The sequence below is a fragment of the Chelonoidis abingdonii genome, chromosome 21 (assembly GCF_003597395.2).
Source record: "Chelonoidis abingdonii isolate Lonesome George chromosome 21, CheloAbing_2.0, whole genome shotgun sequence".
NCBI classification, from domain to species: domain Eukaryota; kingdom Metazoa; phylum Chordata; order Testudines; family Testudinidae; genus Chelonoidis; species Chelonoidis abingdonii.
Window position 1 is genome coordinate 8813344 of NC_133789.1, and position 19184 is coordinate 8832527.

At 42.0% G+C, this 19184-nt stretch overlaps 1 protein-coding gene across 1 annotated transcript in view; it reads right to left on the bottom strand.

Annotated features, from left to right (window-relative positions):
* The window catches only part of MAP3K3 (mitogen-activated protein kinase kinase kinase 3), a 51412-nt gene that overhangs the window by 26695 nt on the left and 5533 nt on the right, over positions 1-19184 (bottom strand). Inside the window, exons 2-6 of the mRNA XM_032805464.2 lie at positions 15446-15567; positions 14951-15040; positions 9388-9428; positions 3082-3181; positions 2765-2878 (exon numbers count right to left, since the gene is read on the bottom strand). Coding sequence (XP_032661355.1) covers positions 2765-2878; positions 3082-3181; positions 9388-9428; positions 14951-15040; positions 15446-15567 — 467 coding nt within the window. The remainder of the gene's footprint in view (positions 1-2764; positions 2879-3081; positions 3182-9387; positions 9429-14950; positions 15041-15445; positions 15568-19184) is intronic.

Below are 19184 nucleotides of genomic sequence, written 5' to 3' on the forward strand. Positions count from 1 at the left end.
CTATGGAAGGGAGGCTAAAGCAGTAAACAGATGCTAGTTGTGGTTGCAGTTAAGCTAACGCTGATGCTGTAATCCACTGTCCTCTGACTGCTTCATAAAGACGCCTAGGCAACTAGAGATAAATTACCAATACTAATTCTTCCAGTGACAAAAGGAGGCTCTGTATTTTAATGAAGGTTTGGGATATTGTTCATCTAACCCTGTAGATAAGGATCTAGTCCTTCAGCCTACCACAGGACTTTTTAAGACAGATGTTTACAACAAATTGGGTAGATACCTTTTATTTAAACACCCAACAGCTCTCCTCTTCACCCTGCCCCTCCCTGCAGTGGACCAGAGACCGCAAATCACTAATCGCTGGCAAGATACAAGTCAAATTCTCTCAGACACTACCTTCCCACCGATAGCTGCAACAGCAGCTGAGATTTAGTAAGACTGGCCTAACCACTCTGCAGGACATTTTCTGTTGAGAGCCCTCGCCTGTAGGGCTGGATTCCCTGGTGGCAGACCAAAGCCAGAGCTTGGTGAACAGCAGGGTACAATGAAAGACTAGTTAAGTTCATTTTTTTCTACCAAGGCACAACACTTTTGAGCCAGGGATTGGAGTGGGGGTAGCTGTTACGGTGTCTCAAGTTCTCTTTATCTCTCAATTTTTTGAGATTTTTTTCTATGGACCAGATCCTCAGCTATTCTATTTTGTAAATCCACTGAGGTCAACGGTGTTACATCAAAATCCAATGAGGATCTAGCCCCACTAAATCTTCTCTACAAGCTCAGGTGATAGGCTATAGCAGTTCCTGCCATCAGCATCTGTACTGGTAGAAAGGATCAAAGGCAGAGTTTATTTTTAAAAGGATAAGGTGCATAGCTGCCCTGGCAAGAGGCACAATATTAAACGAATACAAGTACTGTAGTAAACTCAGTCTCTCACCAGTAAAGTCACAGCTAGTGCAGTAAAACTAGGTTAGTTTTACACACATTTGTGCCAAAGTCACTGCAGCACCTTTCCATCCAAAAAAAAAAAAAAAAGAGCCCAACCAAAACAAAATCTGCATCCTGTACTTCAGGAAAAAATGCTTCCCGCTGCCTCGCTCAGATGAGATCATGCATCCAAGAAGCCTCCTTCAGGCACATGGGCTTTTGCTTTATCACATGCAGGGCTCTCTTGTCAAGCAGCTTGGAGCTGAAGAGGAAGTCAGAGGAGAGGGGAAGCAGTGGCACTTGCTGAAGCCCTTGCTGTGCAACAATCTGCTTCCAGCAGAAGAGGAAAAAACAACTAAGAGGACATCATCATAGCCTGACTAATGGCTGGTGAGGGGAGGAGAATTCATTCTTTACTGCAGGTGGTCACTGGTGGCTTGTGTAAAGTTTGGATAATCTCTTACACCTAGTAGTAGCCTGAAAACATTCAAGTTAACGGAGGGCAGTAAAAACATGATTGTTTCTTCTCCAATACCAAAAACGTAAGGCTCTCTTTTACAGGATATTTCCTGATCGCACAGTGGTGATGTTAAACCATATCTGAAGGTTACTGTATTTTTATTTAATGTGGACCGTGATGTTTGAGAGATGCTGAAGTACCTTTAAGTCCTTAAATCTGACCTCTCCAAGAATTACAGGTGTGCTGAGCACTCATCCTTATGGAGAAGTCCTACAGAATTTAACAGAAATGAACTTTCAGGATTTGATAGTAGCTATATTTAGAGTAACTTTTTGTGCAGCTCCATGTACCAGTCTCTGCACGTTATTAGCTATTTGCATTTAACCATAAACTTTAGCTTTAAAAAAGTTGCGAGGATCTAATGCTGATGGATATAATTCACTAGCGCTGTTGACTGACTGTATCCACTGTTTTCCTATAGCAGCAAGCAGCACAAGCCTCCGTCCTGTCAGTATGGCTTAGCCCCAACACATAGCGCTTTGGGGGAAAACTCTCCTGATGGAACACCGATTTTCATGGTGTCTCAGTGCAAAGCACAGCAAGTTTCTGATGTGGGAGCTGGAATTGAGATCCTTCAAGCTCATCTAATACAGGCAGAAGTGAACACCCATCAGATGGGAGCAGCTTCCTGATGAATTAGGTTGGATTCAAACTAGTGACCTACAAGCTGAAAGGCTCTGTAGCTCATTAGGCAACATCATGAGGCATCCACTCCCCCAAGAAGTGCTAATATTATACCTTCAAAAATAAGGCTTGCTTTCTGGAATGGCAAGGTAAAATCAAGTTCTGACTTTTAAGGAGTTTACAAGGGCAGGGCCTTCTGCTCTCTGGGCACACAGGCAAAGTGTCCCATATGTTGTACTTGGTTTCCTCCAAATACTCTACTAGCAAGTGCCCCACCTTGTTGTTATAGGGACACTGCCTACTCTAATCAAAATACTGTCAAAAACCCAGCCAAACAAATATTAAGTTATAAAATTCACACAGTATGTGCTATCTAATCAAAATCAACTCTCTATGAACCAAATCCACTAAGATCACCTGGTCTAGTTTAACGGGGCATGCTTCTGAGGTGCTATTTATACTAATTTTAACTCTTAAAAGTCTGCTGAACCAGGAAGAAAATTAAGCCAATACTTACTAGTAAAGTCCAAGTAAAGAAGTTATTTGAATGTGGAGCATAGCAGTCTTACTACTTTATATTGCTTCTCTTACTGGAGTACCACTGCAGTGCAAGGCTCTTTAACTAGGGGACATAAGGATCTCAAGGTGAAAAATCTCAAGCATTCACTTAGTTGCAGTGTCACAAAATTGGTTACCTACATGGTTTCTGTCCTGGGACAGCAGTAATATTCTAAGGCTTTTCACATTTGAGCTTCGGTCCAAGATATCTACTGCTTTATCCAGGTCATCTTGATTTTTCAAGGGAATAGATAACTGCAAAAAGAAAGTAAGATGTTAATGCTCCCAAAGCAAACAGTTAGAAATTAGTGTGATTTTTGCTAATAGTGCCATTTCTCCCCCAGAGCTAATTTACGCAGTAACTGCTAATTTCAGATGAAATTTGGGACTTTAAATTCAAACTGAGTCTCTAGAGAAGCCCCCGTGTACTTTTCACGCTGCCTGGAAAGTGTCTGTACCTCATTGTTCATGTAGTGGAGATCCAGTGGTTGGCCAAAGGCTGTTTTCACTTTCTGCTGTACATCTTCATATCGCACAGGTCGGACAAATGGAATAATTCTGGAGGGCAAAAGAGACAGTCGCTGATTGTCCAAGCAGAAAAGATTCACTGGCTAACTGATATGGTCAGAACCGAGTGAACGATTCCAAAACATTAATTCATTCAAATGTTGCACTTTTCTGTCACAAATTATCCTTAACAGAGAGTGATTTTCTCAAATGTGTTAGTTAAATTCAAGTAAGTGTTTTTGCAAGGGATTCTTGGCTCACAGCTCGCTTGCAAGCAGTTCATTCAGAGTACATATTACAAGTTAGAACTGTTTGACAGGACACAGCATGTTTCTGTTCCCTGATTAGATAAATATGTAACTTACACTGGTGAAGTATCTCCCTCTACAGGCTGGTTCCACGTAAGAGGATGAGTCTACTAAAGCTGCCAGCTAAATGAGTTATCTCCTTAGCTCAAGAAGTAGAGACTCACATTTGGTTCTGAAGGTCACAAGTTCAAGTCCTGCTGGAGGCCAAGATTTTGGCTAAAAGTGAAATGACTCAGTGTCTGGTGCAAATACTCAAGTTTATGAATTTAAGACCTACTTCCTGATAATATTTTCCAATATTTGCTTAAAATTAGCCATTTCCACAAACATTCCCACAAGTAAACTTGTTACCTAGAAGTGTCTTCTTGCCTCTAACAGAGAAGGGCACAAGCACACTTGATTCAAGTGAAAAACCCAGATTCACAGAAATTGCTTTGCAGTGTTCACCCTGCTTTGGCGATCCTTGAGCATCCAAGTCCCAAAATCTTGAATTGCAGCACCAGCAACTGCTGTGCAGTCTGCTGCTGCTATTCAAATACTCGCAATACTCAAAGTTTTTGTCAATGAATATAGCTAGATTTAACTGAGACTGGACAATGTTGACCATTATTATTAGTATTGTTGTAGTGCCTAGGAGCCCTCATCATGGATCAGGATTGTGCTGGGAGCTGCATAGAAAGAACTTGTGCTAAACAAGCCTGATACTTCAAAGCTTAAAGGTGGCCAACCACACAGGAAGGACATCCCTCATTTCACAATGTCAAATATTACACAACTGGCCAGGTACATGGTGCGATTTTGTTCAGTTACCTCTGAACTGGCATGGGAAGTTTTATACTCCTATGTTCCAAACAAAATACTGTAAAAGATATGACAGACTCATACTCCATGCATTGAAAACACCATCTCAAATCTCCCAAGAGTCAATATAAATAAGAAATATTTAAAAGGAGCACCACCACCACTTTCCTTGTGTACCTATAGGTAACATGCCTTTGGACTACTCTATCAACATGGACATTAAGAGGCCAGTACCAAACTCGTTTTTGCCTGTCAGTAACCTACACAAATGACAAGTCACACCAGCACCTGGGGTATGGTGTGCCTTCTTCCTGCTAGGAGCCTAGTTTTCTCCTCTTGAGCTCTAGTCAATTACTGAACTTTGCTCTTCCTTGCAGCCCTTCTTATATGAACCTGATGTCCATGATTGGCTACTCCTCTCAGCCCCTTTCTAATCGGCTGCCTCCAGCACAGCCTCCCAAGGGCTGCTTTTAACGCCTATTCTGCCAGTGAGGGGCAGATGCCCCATCACAACGGGTATTCATCAAAATACAGCCATTCCTGAAACACTGATAATCTGCTTAGTTTTCCCTAAATATAACCCTCTTGCCATACTGAGATCCTAGTTACACCATTTAGCCATTTCAACTGAGACTGAGGGGGAAAAGAAATTTTAAAACCAAAAACTAGGTAAACAGCCAGAAGCAATCCAAAACCATGAATGGTGTGGCTATTTGTGGGGGACAGTGCATGACCCTGTGGCATAGTCATGCTTCCAAGGACTGCAAGCTTTCCTTGTTGAGTATTTATTACTGTTTCACTTGCTTTGAATAGGAACTTGAAAGGTTTCAGGCAGCAAAGTAATAGGCAACTTCAGTACTGACTCTTATAACTGTTTATTTTGTTGGAATGTTCTTGCTGTTGAAAGTTGTCAAGTACTCAGCAAGTCATATATCCCGACAACACTACATTAGAGGACTATTTTTCCTCTATCCAGTGGAAGGATTAGTGTTATGAAGCTCTGTGCTACATCAGAACTCTAGCCCTATTTACATCAACACTAAGCAACTGCGCCTGTGAAGTGAAGGCCTAAAGAACAGCTCTCTCAGCTACCTTAAAACATTTAACCCCTTCACTGACACTCTCAGGACATTCATGTGTCAACAGATCATCAACCCATTTGAATGCAATGTTAGGACACATCAGGAAAATGCGTTTCCCAGACACAGGAGTCATTCAGTACAAGAAGGGTTAAAGACATATCTGTGGTGGGGAATGAACTGGAGAGCTCAACTGACAAGAGTACAAATTAACTAGCCCTTCTCTCTACCCAACCAGTCCATGGAGAATCCATCAGGGATGCTGGATCCCCAGCAGCCTGCCCTCTCCATTCCACATGGGCCAGGCCGTATGTTTGCCCCTGCCTCTCCACTTACATCTGCTTCTGGGCCTTGCAACGCCTCCCACCAGACTCCTCTCTAGCTTTTCTATTCACTTTCCTTCCATTCATCACTCTCCACACTCCTTTGTTTCCCAAGACCAGTGGTTCTCAACCTATTTACCATTGTGGGCTGCATCCAATACTACCTGTCTGGCCCTGAGGATGTCAGCTGATCAGCTCTGTGCTGATGGGCCACAAGTGGCCTACAGGCCGCAGATTGAGAACCACTGCCCCAAACGCACTAGGGTCCTCCTCCATAAATAAACAGAGCTAAAGCCAGGCCCTTAGCACTTGGCTTATATGAACCCCTTTCCCCTACCCTTTGTTTAGATGGTTTGCTCCTAGGTGCAAGGATTCTTGTGTGTCTGGACAGCATGTTCTGAGAGTTACTCTAATACAAATCTGATGGCTGCTCCAGCTTCCTGCTGCTACATGAAGCAAGGCAGTGTAGCTCCTAGTGGAGGGAAGTCCACATCACAACAACCACAACTATTAGCACTAATTGGCAACCCTGCTGTCAGCCTTCAAGGGAGAGCACTGAATAGGCCACTCAGCTCCTGTCCTACCCCCAGAGGCAATCCCTTCAGATGAGGGTAGAGATATGTTGCTTGGGAAGTTCCAGAGTGCACTGCTTGTGCTTACTCAAACCTATGATACTGGTCTCCAACACTGTCAATCCATCAGATTTCACCACCACTAGATACCCTTTAAGATATAGAGGTTTTGTTTTAATAATTCCTAACTTCAGTCTGCTTCCTCAGCCTCTTGCTACTAGATCTACAACATTCAGCTATTTAGAAATAGTCCTTGTTAAAAAAGGCAGCCCACAATAACATTTTCTGCATATTACCAAGAAACCAATCCATGGAAATTATAGTACTTTGGCACTGGGCAAATGTAACTTGGCTCCCAGCTGCAGAGAAGCCCCTTATAAAGGCTTCTATTCTACACACACTGCACGAAAAAACACACAAGATTTGTGGCACCCAAAAACAGCTCTATTAGAGAAGTGCACAGTTTTTAAACTAACACAAAATCATGGAGTTCAGGGTTTAGGGAGTCCATTCCTGCCTGACCACTTTAAATATTTGTGGTTAGATCTGGCAGCTTCTCTGAAACGAAACACACACACTTACATTCTCAGTGCAGGCCTGCTGTCTGTAACTGCATGCCACTTTGGGAATGGGGAATTAGGGCAAGCGTAACTGCATAATTAGACTAACACACAATCAAGCTTTTCATTTCAATGTTACTTAAAAAAACCCCACTTTCTACTTCCTTGAGTACTGTGCCACCTTAAATACAAGCACTTGGAAAGGAGATGCGAGAGACAACAGCACTGTTGATGAGGTTCCACTTCCGAAGTTACCTTGTCACAACACTGTATATCGCAAAATATTGTGGCATGTCGGACAGTGGCTCTGTTGTACTCCACAGCATTCCTATGTGACATTCGAAGCCAACTCATGTCAGCGCTCTATTAGGAATGCAGTAGATCATGACTATGACTACTTTTGGACTTTCTCTTGGTGTACCAAAATGATTAATGTGTTGTGTGCCTGAATTCCTACAAAGAGTGAATTTTGTGATATGATCCAATGGCTTGTGGAAGCAGGGAAAGAAAGAGTGGGTTTAAGTGCAGCCATTTAAGTGTCAGAGACAGAGCAACTGTTCTGTCAAGTCTTAGCCTAATATCGCAAGACCTGTAGAAGCAGGGCTCACGTCAGAAGCGAGTAGAAGACAGCAGAATACTTCTAAGTAAAGAGTCTTTCCCCTACAGTGTCTACCACTCTCAAACTGCTATGCAGTGATAATGCATGGACATCAGAAAGTGAAACACTGGAAAAAAAAAAAAAAAAACTGACCAGGTTGTTTGACTTAGGATAGTGAAACTAAGTAGTAACACAAACTGAAATGAAAAATAACGAGACTGCCAACTGGAAGTCACTTCAGGCTAGAATGACTTATTTTTTTTCTTGTTACTATAATTAATATGTAAATTGACTAGAACTAAAAGAATAGAGAAAAAGCTCTATCTTAAGTTTATTTTGTGCAATGGACAGTAATTTGGGTACAGCCAATTTCACTGTTTGTCCTGCATGGTCCGTTCCTTTTTGTGTGAGTCTTTCATGAAGCAACAGGGAAGAGAAAATGTTTTAAAAATAGAAAAATAACTGCGCAGCCATAAAATTCGGCAGGGAAACTCCGGGCAGGTATGAAACCTGAAACTACTCTAAACAGCTAGCCAATTTTTAAAAAGAAGTTCAAATACATATTTAAAGGATACATCAGATTAAGTTTTTAGTTTTTCTATAGTGCAATAACTTTTTAACTTGACATCATAAGAATGATTTTTCTAGAGAAATCTAAAGGGTCCAATAATGTGAGTAATGACATCCCCATGAAATCTAACTTTCTTAATCAGAATCCTGAAGGAGGCTTGAGAGTTCTCCTCCAAAATACTGCTACATACAAAGAACTCAGTCCTCCAATCTTTACTTAAGTCATCTTTACTGACTCAAAGGCCCCACTGAAGTTCATGAGACCAACCTACTTACATGAATAAAGGTTGCAAGGCCATGACTGAAGAAAGTCACTTATGTGGAATTCCTTTGCTTCTTTATTATTTCCAAAGGCAAGCCACTTCAGCAAAGTAAGAGTGCTGGGGGTTACAGACAAGGGTGATGCATGCAATCTCCATTTTCTTTTAACAGTGGTTATATAAATCACAGCACATCACAAGGGCCCAATTCAGTTAGGTACTTCAAAACATGTGTAACTAAGGGCATAAATAATCCTATTGGTTTCAGTGGGACTATGCATGTACTTAAGTATCTTACTGAATCAGAGTGTAGGAGAGGAGAGTTCCTCTCCATTTTTAAAGCTAAATCACTGTATAACCCAGCTTCTCAATTCTAGCACAGGGATGCCCAGCAGCATCTCAGTGAAGCATCCACCTTAAGATTTTATTAACAAGTTTTTATGCAGGATTCACAGATTGAAAAACATATTTAGAGGTTAATTCAATTATGACCAAAACAAAACTAGGAGAGAGTGAATCTAGAATATACACCGACAAGTTCAACTAGGGCAACTGGAACTCGATTTTCACCCATGTCATCTACTGTAGGATTTGCCAACATTGTGCATCAATGGGTCCCTTTTCCCAACCAATGATGCCAACATGGAGGTACTGCAAGAGTATTACAGCTGCTCTTCCAAAACATGGGACATTTGCAACACTGTATATTCTGACTCTGGTTTGCAGAGGCAACCATCAACCTAGCGATTTCTGATTTAAGCTTCCCTCTCCCTCCTTCCCTGAGCTACAAATGTGTGTTGAGAGGCAGAGAGGATATCCATACCTTCTTCCAAAGGAGCCCCTCTGAGCAAGATAAACACTACTGACAGAACCAGAAGGTACTAGGACTGCGGCTGCAAGAAGAGGACCACAAGGAGGTGAAAGTGGAAAAAATAGAGGGTTGGGGGACCACTGAGGAGAGAAAGGGAGAACTCAAGAATCTCAACAGGAACTACTCTTCGCCCCATTCTGGGTAAAGCATTCTCTTTAGGTCAGAGTAAGCCATTTTAGACAGAAACCCACCATAAGCTCAAAGATATAATGGCATGCACCATGTGGAATTCCTGTGAAGTCCACATCCATTTAGTCTGACTAGTGTACTTTATCAGAAACACTGTATATGAGAACACTGAACGCAAAAACTTACCGTCTTTCCCCATTATGTTCAAACTTTATCCTTACATCATTCTGCCCAAGAGAGATGAAACAGAAGATTAGTCCATTATCAAATTCTTTGGCATATTTCATAAGTTATAACAAAGCATACGAGGACCTGTGTGACAAAATATTAATTTGTTCTCTGTTCTCATTCACATTTTTAATACGTCGCAATTTTCAACCCTCTCCCTACTTTAGTCCCAGAAAAAGCCTTAATTTTCCAGTACTCAGGCTGTTTCTTATACCATAAGTTGTCACCTATTTGATGTCAAATAATGAAGCCTGACTTCTGGAAGCATTCATCAGAAACCACCAGATTCTCCATCTATTCTGCTCCACAATAGCTATGGTCATTGAAGCACCATTTTTGTTGGTCCCTTCCTCCCAACTCATTTCACCCAAGCAGAAGCATTTTTCAACTAATATCTTTCTCTCAGTATCACCCCCTGCAGACTAGGAATTTATAAGCAGCATTAATCTTGTTACATCTCAAATTTACTATCTGATGGTTTATGTAAAATGAGATGTGTATCTGGTGCATACAAGCCAGTTAAAATGGATTCAACGCTATTTTGTATCACCACAGCAACATAAAGTAGTCAGGAACATATCTGTCTCTTCAATTTGCAATTGACATATTAGCTTGGTTATCTGGGACAAAGGACAATTTTTTTCTTTTTTAAATATATAGGCAAATTTACCAAGTAAACTTCTAGGATACAAAACTGATATGTGACAGGCATAGTTATCAGGTATTCTATTATTTCCTCTTCTATCAAGACTCACAGGAAGACTGGGTAGATAAGAGGAGGACTTCACATATGTAACATGAGCAGGCATGTGGGGAAAGTGTGTGTGGGGGGGTGACAGGAGAATAGAGCATCATCAGGAGCTAAAGGGAAGATGGGGAAGCAGCATGAGATGGTGACAAAGAATGTGAAAGAGGGGGACTGTGGGGAGTGAAGGAACAGAGAGAGGAGCCATCCATGGCCCCATGCACCAGAAGGGGAGCATGAGCAAGACTGCGTGTGCTCATTTTGGCTAGTTACCCACTGATGATGTAAGGAGGCCGTGGAACTTTCAAAGAGCAGCAACAGATGTAGGAGGCAAGTAACCAAACCATGAGAATTCCTGACAATAGTATAGCATTGCTCTCCTCCGATTCATTTCAAATAACAGAACTCCAGCATGCAAATTAGCTGGGAAGAAGAGATCATGATTGTTTGAATTACTTCTCATGGCACTATAGTACTTAGAGAGTTGGGTGCTACTGAACTGGCCCTGTCTAGAGTCTACAGTTATAATTAGATCCTGAGAGGGAATGTCTACATTGTTATTTTTAGTCTCACAGAACAAGCCCAAGTCAGCTGACTCAGGCTTTGAGACTCGCCGCTCCAGGGTCTTCTTTTGCAATGTAGATGTCCTGTCTGATACCTCATAATAAATGCTATAAAGATGAGGGAGGATTTGCCATTTTATTTATAAAAAGACATTAAATCTCTGCTTTAAGATAAACATAGCCTATGAGGAAGTCACAACCAATACTTTCATAATACAAGTAACTTGTATGTCATCATTTAAAGTGTAGAAGATTTGCCATCCATGTAATCCAAGGTTTAATAAGGTGCCCAATGTGGTACCTGTGCACTAAGCTGTAAACTCAGAGGATGCTAGACAGCACAGGGAGTGAAAGTATAGCACATTTAACCACTAGAGAATAAAGTTTAAGTTCCAATTTAGATCAAAGACAAACCAAAAAGGAAAAAAAAATATCTGCTCTCATAAGGTATTATCATTTCTCTTGCACAACCCTAAGCGATTAGAGTGGATGAAGCCAGCTGTGAAAGCCTTAAAGACAATAGGCAATCATACATATAGGAACTTAAAACAAAAAAGTGGGTAGGAAATGCTCTTTAAGGTAGAGGAAATATCTGGCAGACCCAGTGGTCAAGAAGGCAGTTCAAAGGGACCCATACATTCACTGCCAGTACACAGTATTCCTGAAGAAGTCCTGTAGGTGCATAATTAATTGTTCATGACAAATGGGCTTCCTGACCAGAAGAACAATGATCTTCATCCAAAGTAATTTACATATAACTTTCCTAAAGTTTGCTCAGGAATGGGGGGAGTGCAAGGGGTGTGCTCCCACACTGGCCCTATAAGAGCTGAATTAGGCCAGGTGGGCCCAATCAGCTAACTAGATTGCAAACCAAGGAGATTTAGGGTGGAGGCAACTAATTAGAGAGAAGCTCACCTGGAAAGGACAGGTGGGGCTTCTACAAGAGACAGAATAGAGGGGATGGCTAGGAAAGGCTGCAGTCACTTCCTGGGAAGAGGGAGGAATGTTTGGAGGTTGCAGAGATGAGTTGCCTAAAGTTACGCTCTGGAGAAGGGAATGGAGACTGGCAAACTCAGAGAAGTAGAGAGGGGTATAGGAAATATGGAAGCGGCTCAGAGAAAGGCAGCAAGGTGCAGGGAACAGACCTTGGCTGCTGTGTAGAAGATGCCTGAGCTGGAACCCAGAGTAGAGGGTGGGTCCAGGTTCACCGGCCAGCCATTGTGGGAGCAGCACTGTAGCAGAAGACTGTCGGCGAACAGGAACCTTGATATCCCCCCCCAAGGGAAATCGCAGTAGTGACCTGGCCAGAGGGCTGAGTCAGGAAGAGGACACCTGTGCCTCCTCCTGAGAGCGAAAGAGTGGCTACAGAAGAGAAACTGACTGGGTGTAACCACTGGAAGGAGCGTAGGCCTGACTAATCTAATCCCCAGAACTGCCACGAGGCAGTGCCATCCAACAGTAAGCAGACCAACCCATGACAGGGAAGGGTGAATTTTATGCAGAGACATCAAAAGGGGAACTTTGTGTATTTACTCCAGTTCAGCTGTCTAATCCAGGAAAAGGAGGGCAGAAAGAGTGAAGGAATGATAGGTTATTAAAGATGTTTTCCAGCTGACTGGGTGAGAACACATAACGTGTGTCTTATAAGAGCTTAATGGCATAATGTACAGAGGGATAACAAATAAGAATCCAGTACACAGGTAAGACACTGGGGTAACAATAGAATGACGACAAAATGAGGGTGGGCATGTAACTTCAGCCCCGGGCAGTGGGGCTTGGGCTTGGGCTTCAGACCTCATTAAAATGGGGTCTCAACCCACAGTTTGAGAACCTAAAAGATAAGCATTTACAAGAGCTAAAGGTCCTAGGGTTTTATCCCCACTAATGACCCGGGGCGGGGATAATTTTATGCTGGTGACTGAAATTTAGCCTCCCTGGGGTAGAAGGGTGGTAACTGTATAGACAGTCAACAGTAACACTGCACAAGAGTGCATGAAAGTAAAGAACACCTTTAAGAATTGGATTGCTTTACTCTCTTCCCTTTTAAGCATTCCTCAGACACACAGGCTGAACTAATCCTTTGTCAGCATGTCAATATCATCCCTTCAATGCCTTCCTGAGCACTGTGGAAGACTCAATGAGGAGTCAAGTGTGTGAGGAGAAGTCTAAGGTTGGGATGAAGTTCCCGGAATTTATCTGTGTTTCAGTAGAACTACATGGGGCTGAAAATCTGTTAGAAGCTAAACTTGGGATCTATAGATCCATGGACAATCAGTGACAGTACGGGAAATACTGGAAGAGAGCGCTGGATTCCTGGAAATTACCTACTATCCTTGGCAATATGAGCCGAAGCGCAGTAGATTTCTGGATACTCAGGCAGTGTTAGGGTACAAGGCAGAAAACCAATAGACTCATCGTCCAAGACAACATTCACAGAGAAATACACACAGCTTAGTTAAGAAACTTGTATCTACTGCTCATGAGGGCAATGGACCAAGCCAATGTTTCTTCAACCTGTGGGCCTCCACAGAGATGCTAGATTAAATTGTGGGAGGGAGGTGTGCGCCACAAGCAGAGGAGAAGAGCCACGAGGTTGAGTAAAGCAGCATGACCCCAAATCTAGTCTGACTCTCCGCAAATAACACACTGCTATGAGTGAAGCACTGGGTAGTTTCTTGAAATCAATCCTCCTCGTTCTAGTGACTATTCCACAGGGGAACAGGGCTACACATAAGACTACAGGCTCAGGAAGCAACTTGCTGGCTCAAACCATCTATGCTCACAACAAACAGCTCAGCTCCAAAGAGCTTCCTATAGACTCCCCCACCCTATGCTGCATGTAACATTCTGATGAGTGAGGGAATGGGGAAAGGGAAAAACGAAAAGAAAGCAAAAATAGGACAACATGCACAGGGAGACAGAATGGAAACAAAGGAGTGGAAAAAAGAAAAGAAAGACCTGGTCACCACTGTGATATGGCAAAGCACAATGGGATTCTGGGACGGGGGCCTCCATCTATCATAAGGGAGGCTCAGACAAAAAGTTGAACACCACTGGACTAAGCACTCACTTGAGAGGGGCACAGTTCATTAAGACACTGCACAGTCTCGACACTTACATCCCCAATCCTAAAACTCTTCTGAGCAGAGCGCTAATTGTGCACAATGGAGGGAAGATTTTGTATGATGGACAAATCGGGTGTAGATCAAGAAACCACACTACGTTCATTCCCACTTCCTGAATGCGGCAGAATTTGATCCTGAAATGACAGTGAACTAACTTTTACCCCACTGAGCATCCCTTGCTTGGGAAATACAATTACATGGAAAAACAGACTAACGAATTGATGGATGAATGGATCAGAGACCCAAGTATGACAGCCAGTCTGACTGTGTCCATCTAAGAAATAATGGGTGTTGACCACATTTTGATAAATGGTTTTTGAACTCTGATCCCAAACCAGCAGGGCAATAGAGTTCAATGCTAATTGGGGAGGCTCACGACCATTGTTCATCTCTAACTGTAGTAAAACGTGGCTGATTACACATCTCATCAGGGTCAACCACACTTTGCTATAATGGGTGTTGAACTCTGTTGACCTTCCTCACATTAGTGAGGCAATACATTCAATACTGAGAGGTCAGGGGCAGGAAGGAACTTAACCTGATATATGTAACAGCCTCAAAGCTTAAACTGGGTCCATGTCTCTAAAGCCATTTGACCGTTTGTCGTTAAGCCCAAGTGACCTGAATGAATTCTCTGAAAGTGCTGGACAAATATTTGCACATTAAAAGGCTTGAGGGTATTGCGGAGTTTGCACTAAAATGGGGTTCACACAAATAGCACACAGTAGAGATGGAATTTCTAGGATAACTGGTCTTCAAGACTAGTGAATTCAACCTTATCAGAGACAGATAAGATCTATTTGGGTATCTTTTCCTCCTCTCCTTCTGCTAAGAAGCCAGTGCAGGATTCTTCCCTACAAAACCATCTCCAGAGCTTTGTCTAGATTAGTTTAAATGATTCAACTAATGGGGCTTCCAGCACTCCCCTGGGGAAGGTACATTCTACAGCTACAAGACAAAGGCAATAGGAAAAAAAAATCACCACCACCCTCCCATACCTGCTTAAATGAGCTCTGTAAAGGTCACTGAGCATGAATGTGCTCTTAATTTATAATTGCTAATACTGAAATGGAAGCCAGTTTTCTTACCGGAATTTTTTTTTCTTCTACTGCACAGGCACACTGGTTTGTTATTGTAGGGCTGCTCAGGTGGGCTGGACTGCTGGCATTGTGTTTTTTCTTAAAAGAAAAAACATTAATGTTAGTTTATAAAAATAAAAAAAGGTGGACCGTGCAAGCTAAAACAAGAAAGCCATGTGGTAGAATTTTCAGCCAATCTACCCAGATAATGTCTTTCTACATACACCAGGGTGAGGCAGATCATTGAACTGCTCTGAACAATCAAAACATTGCCTGCTTTAGTCCAATAGAAGGAATAAAAAACCCAAAGTGAACCTAAATCAATGACCTAATCCAAATTAGGGGAGTATAAAGCCCATGAAGTAGACACATCCCTCTGCAATGCCAGGACTTGCATTAAACACTGGTGCCCTACTGCACTTGAAGCAAATGGACCCACTTCCACTCTAGTCTAATCCCTTGTGCCAGGTCATAATTTTCAAGCTCCAGTAAACAATCCTTTACCTGTTTGTTGGAATGAGCAGCGTCTTTATTCTTCATGGTATCAAAGCCAGGCAGCCTGTGACGCCGGCCCATCTGGAGCGCGACCAAGTCCTTCATGATGGAGTTCAGTGCCTCCTGCTCATCTGCAATTGACAAGAGGGAAGTTATTTTGGTGAGTAGCAGTTGGAGAACTTTCAGGAATTCAAACTTTTGTTCCTCTGACTGAGAAACCAAAGATTTTTTTCAAGTGCCCAGAGAACATCTTCATTCACAGCCACTAACCCCCATCACACCTGTATGAGATAGACACGCATCAGCCTCATTTCAGAGGCAGGTAAATGGAAGGGTAGAGAGTTGTCTAAGGCCACAAACCAAGTCCGGTCAGAGCTAGAATTGAATATGGGAGTTCCTGCCTCTCAGGACCATGTCCAGTTCACCTAGCAAAATTTGCTACAGGGTAATTTAGGTCACTTAGAAGAATTAGTTGTAGGCATTTTGTTGCCACAGGAAAACTGGCTAACATCTGTCCCCTTCCAACCTTATGTTCTGCTACTCCAGAGAGCCTTCACTGCTTGATGATAGAGCTAGCCTGCATAACAGCAAGAAAGGAACCAGCCAATCAATTATTCTGAATTATTACTAGGTCTCAAACATTTGTGCTGTCAAGTGCACTTCTCCCCATATCCCCAAAACAAGGGTTCACAGAACAAAGGTTGTTTCCTGAGGAAGCTAAAACATCTTCAGGACACAAGTCAGAATAGGTCAGCAATGAGAAGAGCACTGACTGCTTGCAGAGCAGAGCTAGCAGCTGTAGGTCAACCTCTTCAGGAACACGGTAGGAACCCATGACTGGGATTTCAGCAACTAATTATGTTACTTATACTAGAGAAGTACATGGAGGCTCTAATCAGGATTGGGGTTCATTGCGCTAGGTGCCACACAAAGGAGGCAGGTATGGTCTCTGTCCTGAAGAGCTAACCATGAGAAACCAGCGGCATATATTTCCAAAACTGAGCAGGTAGATGTAGCAACAACATAAATAACTCTGACATTTTATTAGACACCATAGTCAGTCTTATGAATAAACTGGGCTCTGAAGTGTTGCCTGTCATAACTACCAGGGGCCCTGCCTTCAAGTGGAAGTGAGATGGCAAGACTTGCATTGCCTTTTTTCACTAACCAAACAATACATTTGCTCAGTCTGCTGACGTTAGTCTCAATTCTCACCTCAGCAAATTTTTCATCACCCATGTGGCCTGCTAACTATAGGACAGTACTAGTCAAGTGGCCTCTGCTTTGCTATAACTGTGAAAGTGTGGATTAACGCAATCCCCTAGCCTATGCCACAAATATAACTAACTGAGTCAAAGGTCCTGGGTCTCCTTATCCTAGTTAGTTTGTTTAAACTGATGGTGTGCACAAGACCTTACTATGTCCCTTAAACAAGGCTAAAGCCTGGGATTGTCCCAGGTTTTAATCCAATTACATGGACACAGTCATTGCTGATACTACAAATTTTAACTGCAGTGCTCACAACCTATCACCTAACTCGGTCATATTTGTAACATAGATGAGTATAAGAAAAGTTATGAGTTTATAAACTATAATACCTTCCCCCCAGTTACAGTCAAGCAAACATATAGCGAGGCTGCTAAACTGTATCAGCTATATCCCATTTTCACATAATTACCCAACTATCAGGAAAAAAAATGACCTTTTGGGTTAAAAGTTCTCATGTAACCAATACCGTGTAGTCTTCCAGAGCCTGTCTGAATTTAGGACTGAGGTGATGTGGCAGAGCTGTGTGGAAAGCCTAGAACTGGAATACCAGGAGGTGCTGCAGGAGTTAGCTAGACACCTGCTTAGCCTATGCCAAATCATTCACTGAAATTAGTCCCTTGCTTTCAATATCACCTAAATACTATAGAGAGAGTTGTATATGGCATGTGAACTTTTGTTCAAACTACTTACTGACCTATTGGCTTCATTTTTGAAGCACTTTGCTTTCTGAGCAACAAAGCATCGGATGTTATCAGTTAGCCAATCCGGTCATTGGCACATGTGTACATACTATATTCTTGGACTGCTGCACGAAAAGCTTATCAAAACTCTACGGTTTTACTCTATGGTGTTTGTTTCTTTAGACGTTGTATCCAGTTAAATCTCCTCTAAAAGGAGTGTAACCTGGTTATAAAATCTGAGCCAAATATAAACTTTACTTTGAACAAACTGAAAAGAACGTGTTGTCCTCTATGGAGTCTTGCAGAAATTTACTGGTCTTGGGCAGAAAATTGGGGTGGGGATAGCGGGAGAGAGTTGGATGAAGAGAAACCTACTGATGTAGGTTTCACGTTTGGCAGTGTTGTAAGAAATACTAACACAATAGTCAAGGATAAAGCTTTTCTATCCAGTTTTAGGCTGTACTATTTTAAGGTCTGTCATAAACCTGAGATTACAATTACCTAGATGTGCAGACCTTGATATGCAATTTCCTCTCCTTCCCAACGCACTTAGAGCTATCAGTTTATGATGTGGTTAAACAGAAATTTCCAGCTCTCTCGAGGGCTAATTTTTTTAACAATTTTAACAAAACCTGAGTTAAAAACAAAAAACCCAGTTACAGTCATTGATATTTTTTTTTTTTAAATCCACTCTGAACGCATGTTATTGCTCTAGGACAGGGGTCTGCAAGCTTTCAGAAGTGGTGTGCCGAGTCTTCATTTATTCACTCTAACTTAAGATTTCGCGTGCCAAATTAACATTTTTAGGTCTCTTTCTATAAGTCTATAACATATAACTAAACTATTGTTGTATGTAAAGTAAATAAGGCTTTTAAAATGTTTAAGAAGCTTCATTTAAAATTCAAATGCAGAGCTCCCCAGACCGGTGGCCAGGACCCGGGTGATATGAATGCCATTGGAAGTCAGCTCGCGTGCCGCCTTTGGCACACATGCCATAGGTTGCCTACCTCTGCGCTAGAATATTGATTTACATAAGTACAAGCCTAACAATCTTAGAATCAATGGGAACATGAGACATTTCTGAACACTGCAGTACAGATGTTTCTCCTGTACATATGCATTTGTAAAAAAACCTCTTATTTGATGAAGCAAAGGGTGCACATTTATTCCTCATTTCATGTTACACACCTGATCACAAATATTTATTCCTGAATTTAGGTTATTTTTTTTTATAAAAAGACAAGTCAGTAATTGACTTACTAGTAACAAATGAACAAGTTAGATTATTATGCCAAAGGAGGTGTATGTGGGATGAATATATCAGACTTTTCCAAAATGCAATGTAAACCATTATGAGCTCAAAGCAAAAGAGGGAAACGTATGTATTTGTAACAAAACAGCACCCAAGAGCCCCAATCAGAGTCAGTCTTATTTTGCTAGGCTCTGTGCAGAGCCTGCCCTGGAGACTTTTGCGGGATTTCCAGCAGCACTCAGCATTGACCTAACTCTGTTCCAATTGATGGTACTGGTAAAGTTTCCACAGACTTCCACAATAACAGTTAAGCCAATGTCAAAAAAGCCAACAGAATGTTAGGAGCCACTAGGAAAGGGATAGCTAAGACAGAAAATATCATCATGGCACTACATAAATCCATAGAACACCCACACCTTGAATGCTCTGTGCAGTTCTGATAGCCCCATCCCAAACAAGATATTAGAATTGGAAAAAGTATAAAGGGGTTAACAAAAAATGATTAGGGGTATGGAGGAGAGATTAAAAAGACTGGGACTGTTGAGCT